The sequence below is a fragment of the Heliangelus exortis genome, chromosome W (genome assembly GCF_036169615.1).
Source record: "Heliangelus exortis chromosome W, bHelExo1.hap1, whole genome shotgun sequence".
In the NCBI taxonomy this organism is placed as follows: domain Eukaryota; kingdom Metazoa; phylum Chordata; class Aves; order Apodiformes; family Trochilidae; genus Heliangelus; species Heliangelus exortis.
In genome coordinates this window covers 1,224,644-1,235,002 of record NC_092453.1, presented here as the reverse complement: position 1 = coordinate 1,235,002, position 10,359 = coordinate 1,224,644, and the positions used below count along the sequence as shown (strand labels likewise).

At 51.5% G+C, this 10,359-nt stretch overlaps 1 protein-coding gene across 1 annotated transcript; it reads left to right on the top strand.

Annotated features, from left to right (window-relative positions):
• The first annotated feature begins 1,071 nt into the window (after nucleotides 1-1,071).
• On the top strand, nucleotides 1,072-4,221 carry LOC139789157 (uncharacterized). The gene is made up of 5 exons (XM_071729680.1): nucleotides 1,072-1,208; nucleotides 1,774-1,854; nucleotides 1,943-2,248; nucleotides 2,961-3,063; nucleotides 3,889-4,221. The coding sequence occupies exons 1-5, from the start codon at nucleotides 1,072-1,074 to the stop codon at nucleotides 4,051-4,053; spliced, it is 792 nt and encodes a 263-aa protein (XP_071585781.1). The 3' UTR covers nucleotides 4,054-4,221.
• Nucleotides 4,222-10,359: the final 6,138 nt, after the last annotated feature.

Sequence of the window (10,359 nt, the reverse complement as noted above, 5' to 3'; positions counted from 1 at the left end):
CAGGGATACAGCAAACTTCCTCTTTCTTTAACAGCTCTTAGAAGAGGGAGATGGGCAGGGGGTAGCAGGGGGATCCTTTGTTACCCTTGAACACTGTGTTACTGGGGCATCTGAGACACCTCCCCTGGAAGGCATCTTCATATCTGTCTCTCTCTCTCCAAGTGACCAGGCGAGGTTTGGTGACGCTACCGCGTCATTGGAGGCAAGGGTGTTCAAGCGGATGGTGTCTCTTCTGGCGGTAAAATAAAATGAGAAAAATTAAAGGAGGAGTGGCGAGGTGAGGAGAAGAGAGGAGAGGGAGTGGGAAAGGTCTGTCTAACTTTGCTGGGTTAGCAGGCATATGTCATTGTGAAGCCAGTCTTGATGGAGATAGGGAGAGGTGCTTGAGGAGCGGTAGAATGCAAATGTCACCTTTTTCTTGAAGAAGGGCATGGAAGAAGACTCAGGGATCTACAGGCCATTTAGCCTCACCTTGATCCCTGCGAAGGCGATGGCCCGTGAAGGACAAGAGGGTCATCAGGAGTTGCCGCCATGGCTTCACGAAGGGAGAGTTCTGATTGACTGACCCAATAACCGTTTATGACGAAATGACTGGCTTGGCAGACAAGGGGAGAGCTGCAGATACTGCCTCCCTAACCTTCAGGAAGGCTTTTGAGGCCGTCTCCCATAAGAGATCCTCCCAGAGAAGCTGATAAAGTGCGGGCCGAATGAGTAGGCAGTGGCGGAAGTTGCAAGCTGGCTGAGCAGCAGGACCCAGAGGGGGTGGTGATCAGAGACGTGAAGTCTAGTTGGAGGCCAGTAACTAGCGGTGTACCCTAGGGGTCAACCATGGGTGTGATCCTGTTCAACATGTTAATTAGTGATCTGGATGAGGGGTAGACAGAGTGTACCCTGGCGGAGTTTGCTGATGATAGAAAACGGGGAGGAGTGTCTGATACACCAGAGGGCTGTGCTGCCACCCAGGGGGACGCCGACAGGCTGGAGAACTGAGCAGGCAGGAGCCTCTTGCGGTTCAAAACGGGGAAGTACAAAGTCCCCCACCTGGGAAGGAACAACCCCAGGCACCAGTAGATGCTGGAGGCCGACAGGCTGGAAAGGAGCTTTGCAGAAAAGGACGTGGGAGGGGCGCTCCTGGTGGACGTCAAGTTGAACAGGAGCCGACAATGTGTCCTTGCCGCAAAGAAAGCTAAGGATCGCCTTAGCCCGATGTAGAGGAAAGCGGGGTTTAAGCGTGTTACAGTGGAGTTGTGTAAGCCAATCAAATTGTTCCCTCTCCCTGGGTTTGCAGGGCACCACAGGCCACCCTTGGGGGCACTGCCTCTTTTTATTAAAGGCTCCTGCCCAGGCTGGGGCAAATTCTATCTTGATCTGCCCTCCTGCCCTCAAGCCACCAGTGCTGAACACACACTTTGTATTTTATTTTCTCCCAGGAGGCGTTCAGCTTAGAGACGTCCGCCACGGGAGTGGGGCTTTCACAGGGAAGAATTTAGAGGTATTTCTGGTGTGTTGTGTGAAATGCTCTGAAAGGGCAAAGCCTGCCCTAGCCTGGCAACACCAGCCTTTTGCCTGGAGGAAAAAGGCAGCAGCAGCACGAAAAAGCCACAAGCACGTGTGGGGTGGACTCGATGCGGTAGTAAATAAGAAAACATGGTACTTGTAGCTACAATGGCCTCTTCTGAGACCTCGTTTCCCGCCCCCAGGGTGGCAGCACTACACGGCAGGGATCCCCTCGGTGGACTCGCCCATGTCAAAGTTTTCTCCCTCCATCCCCAGATCGGATTCCTCCGCGTCCCGAGAGCACCGGGTGGACGAGGGCGGGGACCCGCCTGGGGGGGGGACAAGCGCAAAGGACAGGTGAGACAGCGAATCGCCATGCGCGATCGGGCGGTGGCGATCTGGCGGCCCAATGGGCGCCGCGGAAGGCGTGTTCGAGTTGAGGAAGCGTGGGGACGGGACTGGTCGTTGTGGCTGAGGAGAGACTTGGGTGTCCGGTCGGTCGGGTTGTGCCGCAGCTGCCTTCGGAAAGGTCCTGGGCAAGGCGCATCCCCTGCAACGTCATTTACGAGGACGAGGTGGTAGCCGCGGCTTTTCTCCGTGAGCGGTTCGCCCCCGCCCGCCCCGGTTCCTTTGCTGTTCCCTTTGTCTTCCTTTCCTCTTCCCCTCCCCCCGCGCTCGCAAGCACCCCGAGCCGAGGTCCGGTTGCGCGGTGTTCGGGAGCGCGGCAGGGCTGGTGGCGTCCTTGTTGCGGGTGAGTGTTTGAGGGGTCGGAAAGAGGGAGGGAGGGACAGGGTGTCTCTGAGTTGTGGAGCTCTCTACTGCCCTATCCCTACAACCTCGCGCTTTTTCGGTGCTCGTTCCCTGTTTCCACCTCCCCTATTACCGCGGGGCGTTCTGGGTTGCTGGTGCTGTCCGTCTCGCTTCGGTTCCCAGCCCCGTAACCGTACTGAGTTGGTTCTCGGTAGGAGAAATGCAGGTCTTAATGATGTGCTTCGTAAGAGAGAGCGTCATAGAGGTTTCACGTGCTTTTGTTCAATAGTTGAGCTCCAGAGAGAACGAACGTCCGCTGATGGTCCACTTCACTAAGTTCTTTGCCGATTCGGTTAATGCCTTTGTCTCCTGTCGTGCCTCTGCGTGGATGGCATTGAGTAGAAAAGCTGCTCTAGGAATCGGTCCAGCCAAGCTAAAACATACCGGAGGTCGCTTATCTGAAGTACTGGCCCGTCTCCTTACCCCCATCGTCTTGTGTGCCGAATCCCGGTTGTGGAGGGGGCTCTGTAAATGCGTTGTATTCTGCGCGTAGAAAGTATTATGGAGGCGCAAGAAAAATCAACGTTTTGGCTTGCGTTTGGGGTATCTATTAATGTGCTGCTGTAGGAGTTCAGTGGGGCATGTTGGTTTTCTTGAGCTGTATTACCTTTCTCTGAAGCCGTTCAGGTTTTAACCGTTTGCTCTTCCAACAGTGCCTCACGTCCCATAACCTTTCACCCCAACTCCGATGCTTTTCCTAGTCATGCTAAGGGGCCAATTATGAGGTTATCTGAAGCAGAAGATTGTGGAGACTCTGTAAGTACTGGGAAGCTTCCTGGACGCTAAGCTGTAGCCATGATTAGTTCCTCATTTCCTAGACTCTTTTGCCATCCCCCCTTTTGCTCTCGATAGGGCGTGGTAGGCTGTTTTGGGTTTTCTGCCGCTATAGTCCTTTGCCTGTAGCTTGTAAGGGAATTGAGCGTTTTGACTAAAAGCAGCGTTGTAAAGCAATGCTCGTGGCAGGGTATGTGCTTCAGGTGCAAAATGCAGTGTTGTTTTGGAGCGCAGTCTGATGCCTGTTGACATGGACTAGAGTAAGAGTTAGTAGTACTTGTTGTAATAGGGAGGAGAGGGCTTGGGGTTTGTGGCAGGTCAGGGGTGAGGGAGGAAGGGGCAATCTGGTTGAGAGGTGCTGGGTGCTTCGCTTTTATAGGTAAAAGTCAAGTTCGAAGACTTTGTAAACGCACGCAAAAGGCAGCCTCAAGTTTATTTTCCAGCAGAACTGGGTATTTTGCCTGAAGTATTAATGGGGGCTTCAACCCGGAGACAAACGTAGCTTCTGTGGGTGTTTTGTCGTCCGTTCCTGTCTCGCTTGAAAAAAAATGGCGTGGCTGGCTTTGATTTCCTTATTTTTCCTCTCCTATAGTAGTGTGCATAACCGGTGTTTGTATCTTTCCTTGGAAAGTGTCAGTTGCAGAGGGAGAGGTGGTAATTTGAAGCGCAATGGTTGAATTGCTAGGAATTGGCTAAGCGGTTTGTCTGGGAGGTTCTCTGTTCTGATTTCTTCCCTTCCTGCCCTTTCCCTTCTCTGTGTGTGGCTTCTTATCTTATTTCTGAATTTATGGTTTCGTACTTCTCCAGCTTCTTGGTCCTTTAATGATCGTTGTTGAGAAGCGTGCTGTGCACCTGGGCCTGACCAAGGGATTCCGGACGGTTGTGGGTGAAGGGCCCGAGGGTGGGCGGTCTGTCTGTCGCGTACATCTACGTATTCTGGGTGGCGGTCAGTCTGGCTGTCCGCCCGGCTAAGAGTTTTTAACCACAAGAGTTGCCGCACGTCTACAAATGGCCACTGAATGGATTTTTGTCTGTTGCCCGTTGTCAATCTAGGCACTGTTGAGGTGTGATGTTTTGTGGCATGTGTCTGTGGAAGGTAACGAAGGCTTTGAGCGGCAATTACACAATAAAGATAGAGGATGGGGATATCACCTCTGTCTCGTGCGTGTTGCTGGGGGAAATAGTTATGCAAGTTGAACTGGTGCCTCCCCGGAGTGTAAGTATGTGGAACGTTTCGTCCCGTTAACAGCGTTCTGTGTATAGGTAGTGATTTGCCCGATCATTTGAAGCGTGATGCTGGAACCGCTTAGCAGTGTCCTGGGTCTTGTAGGAAGCCAGCTCTTAGCTCTTTGGAAGTGGTACGCAAACGTACGTAAAGGCGGTGCGTAGAGGCTGCTGCCTCTGCTTAAAATTTGAAAAATAGTGCGCGTGACGCTACAGGCGTGCCGTACAAGGGTGGTTTTGGCGGAGCGCAACGTGTTGGAAGCATCGCGCTCCCTTTGGAGCACTTTTATCAACGGCCGTGTGTTAAGGCCCTGTCGCTATCCCTTTTCTGGTGAGGAGGGCTGTGGTAGCAGAGAACAGTCGGTCTGAATGGCAGCTGTGGTGCTTCCATAGGTAAAGCATTGGTGTGTTATCAACGCCCTTGTAGCTACAACTACAAAGCACAGCACTATGAAGGGCTGCTCTGGGGAAAGAGAACTCCGTCCCAGGCGGACCCAAACCAAAACTACATTGCAGGGATACAGCAAACTTCCTCTTTCTTTAACAGCTCTTAGAAGAGGGAGATGGGCAGGGGGTAGCAGGGGGATCCTTTGTTGCCCTTGAACACTGTGTTACTGGGGCATCCGAGACACCCCCCCCCCCCCGGGAGGTGTCTTCATCTCCTCTCTCTTTCTCCCTCTCTTTCTCCCTCTCTTTCTCCCTCTCTTTCTCCCTCTCTTTCTCCCTCTCTTTCTCCCTCTCTTTCTCCCTCTCTTTCTCCCTCTCTTTCTCCCTCTCTTTCTCCCTCTCTTTCTCCCTCTCTTTCTCCCTCTTTCTCTCTCTTTCTCCCTCTCTTTCTCCCTCTCTTTCTCTCTCTCTCTCGCCAAGTGACCAGGCGAGGTTTGGTGATGCTACCACGCCCTTTGGGGGGGAGGCTGTTCAAGTGGATGACTGTTCTGGTGGTAAAATAAAATGAGAAAAATTAAAGGAGGAGTGGCGAGGTGAGGAGAAGAGAAGAGAGGGAGTGGGAGAGGTCTGTCTAACCGCGCTGGGTTAGCAGGCAGATGTCATTGTGAAGCCAGTCTTGATGGCGATGGGGAGAGGTGCCTGAGGAGCGGTGGAGTGCAAATGTCACCTTTCTCTTGAAGAAGGGCAAGGTAGAGGACCCAGGGATCTACAGGCCAGTTAGCCTCACCTCGATCCCTGCGAAGGCGATGGCCCATGAAGGACAAGAGGGTCATCAGGAGTTGCCGCCATGGCTTCACGAGGGGAGAGTCCTGATTGACTGACCCGATAACCGTTTATGACACCATAGCTGGCTTGGTAGATAAGGGGAGAGCTGCAGATACTGCTTCCCTAACCTTCAGGAAGGCTTTTGAGGCCGTTTCCCGTAAGAGATCCTCTGCTGCTGTACGAGTTCAGTACGTTTGTTGGTTTGCTGTATTACCTTTCTCATAAGCTGGTCTGGTTTTAACCGTTTGTTCTTCCTCCAGTGCCTCGCTTCCTATAACTTTTCACCCCAACTCCGACGCTTTTCCTCTTCATGCTAATGAGATAAAGACTGCTGAGTTTGGGTCTCAGTTTTCTTTTTGCTTCCTTTCTCTCCTTCTTCCTCAGACTTCTCATCTGTTCCCCGTTTCTCGCCCCGCCGCCTCAACACAGCGTCTCAGAAGAGACAACATTAGGAGGTCTTCTCCCCGGCGGGATGCGAACACTGCGCGCACGCTTTCCCCTCTACCCCGTGGAAACAGGTACTGTGCGCGAGCGCCTTCCCACGGGATTCCACGCGGCATCGGCTGGCCGGGGCTCACCCGCCCCTGAAGCCCAGTGTGCTGCAGGACCCCGCCTCTTAACCCCATGGGAAGGAGGAGGAAGGAGGAGGAACGAGGGCTCGCACCTTTGGGTGGGGTAGGGCGCGGCAGCGATTCTCTCGGCCGTGGGATTCGACGACACCTGCTGCCCAGGAGCTGGAACACCCGCCACCGCTTGGGCGGCACCAGGCCACCTGCCTGCCTGAGGCCTTCCCAGACGACCCGGAGCCGGTCACGGTGCACCGCCACAGAGGAAATGCGCCCGGCCAGGGCCGGCCCGCCCCCCGAAACTGGCTCAGGATGGATTGCCGGAGACAAGGTTATTGAAGCTAGAAAAGCACGTGAAGTCCTGATCCATAATCCTGTATAATCACTTTCCTCCAGACTAAAGGGTTAACCATTTTTAATTTATATTTTCCTTTTCTGGGGCCCCTATAATTCCAATTTCTAATCATTATTCCTAATAGACTTCAATTTGCTCCCTTTCCTCTGGTCCTGGGTCTTTGATTTTGTCTGACCCATCTAGGAATTTTACTGTGGCAATTCCTGCAGCCCTTGGTTACCTTAGTAAGAGTGTCTTGCAGAGGGCTTAGGACCTATCACCCACCCACGAATCCTATAGGAATCGCTTCGGTCCTTCACCGGTCAAGTCCCTCGTGGGAGATTGGGACTGTGGTTAGAAGACCTACACAATCGCTTCGGAACGAGGTTCCGTCTCAGTCACACTCTTACATGCACACAGGCAACCGAATCCCACCCAACCGAACAGTATTATTAAGCGAACAAATTATTAAGCGAATAAAAGCAAGCAAACAGCGCTGGGTGCGCCGGGAGACTCCGCTCCACCAAGACGCACGCGCGGCAAATTCCGTTCCTCCCTTTTATGCGTTTTTCTCCCAAAGTCTCCTGCTGAGAGAGTTTTTGGAAGAAAACGGACACGTGAGCAATCCTGACTATTTAGCATTAGCAAGAGTGAGCTAAGGGCCTGGAGGCCCAGCTGCAAGGTTACTAAAAGATCAGCTACAGGCAAAAGATAAGGGAGTTGGCAGCAGAAAAGAAGAATAACAGGATGGGAAAGCATCTCACAGACAACACATAAAGAGTTGTATTTTACCAGTTTGATAGTGCCCTGTGGCATATGAAAAATGTGCTGTACCAATCAGCAATGTGCTTATATTATGTTATCAGCCTGACTGTGTATAAAAGCGCTACCACTACTCTCAATAAATGGCAATATTTTGATTATATTAATCTGCGTGTTGTCCGCTGTTCTCCTGCAGTCTCCTCCCTCTTTTTTTCCCGCCATGTGACATCCCATTGGCCCCCCCCATTCTAATACATATTCATAGAAAAGGTTGGTCTTTGCAAACGAATCGTATCCTCTTCAGCGCATGCCCTCTTCACCTCTCAAGGTCTTCTCAGCTCGCCCCCAGGATGACCCCAAACTTTGCTCATGCGCTTTATAGGCTTCTCTTACCACAACACAGCCAGCAGCAGAACTAGTTAAAACCGGTAATGTTAGCAAAAAAAAGAAACTATATACATCTTAGGCTTGTGGTTATACAAGGGTATGTAAGAGACTGACACGAATCAGATGAATATATTTCACAGTCCCCCATCTTCTTTTTTATGGTATTGATTCGTATTTTTGTTTCCAATCGAATTACCACCTGCCGAATTGGTATCAATTTGGGATCATCTTTTGGTTTTTTATTATATCAAGAGGTACTGCAGATATCTGCATCCCTTGTATAACCAAGTGTATTAGTCCAATAAAACAAGGTATTAAACATGGAATTATTAACAATCCTGTAAATATCCCGAACACAACTATCCCGATTTTAGTAAGCCAATCACGGCCCATAAAGTTCCCACATAGTCCTAACTGGGACATGTGCAATTTTCTTAATTTCTTTTACAAGCTCGTTTACAGTTTTTCCTTCATCATCAATTTCTAAACAACAATTACTAAGATTAAATTTTCCACAGATACCCCCTTCTTTTGCAAACAGATAATCCAAAGCTAAGCGATTTTGATACAAAGCAGTTCTCATATGGGTATTTTGTTTTGCAATTAATAACTTAACAATGTTTTCAGAAAGATTTACAAATAGATTTTTAGCCACTGTAGGAATTTCATATTTCACTCCTGTCTCTATTTTAAACAATAATTGGTGTTGTATTGATTTCTTTTGTATCACAGCATACGATTTTATCTCCTCCTTTGCACAAAGCATATTGGGTTTGGTTATAAATGCCACTTCCCTATTTCTGGCAATGAACTCACCCCAAGTACAACTAGAAGAGGTCCGGTCAGGGCCATAGTGATTGGCAGTCACAGCCCAAAGTGGTTGCAGCCCTTGGCAGACCTTTCAAGGCGCGACACGGGTTCCCTCTCTGGTCTTGCCCTCTTCCTTAGTCTTAAGGGGTGGTCTTCTCTGGACAACCAGGTGAGTTTTTCCAATTTGTATGCTATGTCCCAAAAATCTGGTGTACACTGATCCCTGTTATTGGTAAATTGTAATTGTCTTCCCTAGTAGGTATCCACTCAGAAATCTCCCTGTCCCCTAATTTTTAAGGAGTAGCCACAATGAAATTCCCACAGCGTCTTAGCTTATGCTCTTTGATGAAGGTCTCTTCAAGTTCATCTGATAGTTAGCTTAGCGTCTCCTCGTTCAGATGTTATTTTCCACTCCTTCACCTGACCTTTTACTCACGACACATGTCCACCCTTTTTCAGCAGTTCTCACAGCTGTTTCTGTAGTTCATAAAACAAGAACAGGTCCTTCCCAGAGGGGAGATACGTTTTTTTCTTTCCATGTTTTTATCGAAACTTTATCTCCCGGTTTTAACTCATGGCTTGTGGTTATAAAAGGGTATGTAAGAGACTGACACGAATCAGATGAACATATTTCAAACTAAGGAGAAAATGATGAGGTTATCTGAAGCAAAAGATTGCGGTGACTCTGTAAGTACTTTGTGTCCTTGCCACAAAGTAGGCTAAGGATAGCCTTAGCCCGATGTAGAGGAAAGCAGGGTTTATGAGTGTTACAGTGCAGTTGTGAAGGCAAATCAAATTGTTCCCTCTCCCCGGGGATGCAGGGCCCCGCAGGCCACCCTTGGGGGCACTGCCTCTTTTTCTCAAAGCCTCCTGCCCAGGCTAGGGCAAATCCTATCTTGATCTGCCCTCCTGCCCTGAAGCCACCAGTGCTGAACACACGCTTTGTATTTTGTTTTCTCCCAGGAGGTGTTCAGCGTAGAGACATCCGCCACGGGAGTGGGGGGGGGGGCTTTCACAGGGAAGCATTTAGATGTATTTTCTGGTGTGTTGTGTGAAATGTTCTGAAAGGGCAAGGCCTGCCCTGGCCTGGCAACAGCATCCTTTTGCCTGGAGGGAGCAGCAGCAGCAGCAGCAGCAGCAGCAAAAAACCACAAGCACGTGTGGGGTGGACTCGATGCGGTAATAAATAAGAAAACATGGTACTTGTAGCTACAGCGGCCTCTTCTGAGACCTCGTTGCCCGCCCCCAAGGGACGCAGCACTACACGACACGGATCCCTCGGCGGACTCGCCCAAAATCAAAGATTTCCTCCGTCCATCTCCAGATCGGATTGCTCCGCGTCCCGAGAGGACCGAGTGGACGAGGGCGGGGACCCGCCGAGGGGGGGGGGACGGGACCAGCGCAGAGGACAGGCGAGACAGCGAATCGCCCTGCGGGATCGGGCGGCGGCGATCTGGCGGCCCAATGGGCGCCGTGGAAGGCGTGGTCGAGTGGAGAACGCGCGGGGACGAAAAGGGTCGTTGTGGCTGAGGAGAGACTTGGGTGTCCGGCCGGGCGGGTTTTGCCGCAGCTGCCTTCGGAAAGGTCCTGGGCAAGGCGCATCCCCACCAACGTCGTTTACGAGGACGAGGTGGTAGCCGCGGTTTTTCTCCGTGAGCGGTTCTCCCCCGTCTGCTCCGGTTCCTTTGCTGTTCCCTTTGTCTTCCTTTCCTCTTCCCCTCCCCCCGCGCTCGCAAGCACCCCGAGCTGAGGTCTGGTTGCGCGGTGTTCGGGAGCGCGGCAGGGCGGGTGCCGTCGTTGCTGCGGGTGAGTGTTTGGGGGGTCGGGAAGCGGGAGGGAGGGACGGGGTGTCCCTGGGTTGTGGAGCTCTGTACTACGCTATCCCTACAACTCGCGCTTTTTCGGTGCTCGTTCCCCGTTTCCACCTCCCCTATTACCGCGGGGCGTTCAGGGTTGCTGGTGCTGTCCGTCTCGCCTCGGTTC

What these genes read in the sequence shown, in the direction of transcription:
- LOC139789157 (XM_071729680.1), top strand. Translation starts at nt 1,072, where the DNA reads ATGCTGGAGGCCGACAGGCTGGAAAGGAGCTTTGCAGAAAAGGACGTG. An exon ending in AAGGATCGCCTTAGCCCGAT is followed by an intron (nt 1,209 to 1,773) that starts GTAGAGGAAAGC and finishes CTCCATCCCCAG; the next exon opens with ATCGGATTCCTCCGCGTCCC. An exon ending in TGGTGGCGTCCTTGTTGCGG is followed by an intron (nt 2,249 to 2,960) that starts GTGAGTGTTTGA and finishes CTCTTCCAACAG; the next exon opens with TGCCTCACGTCCCATAACCT.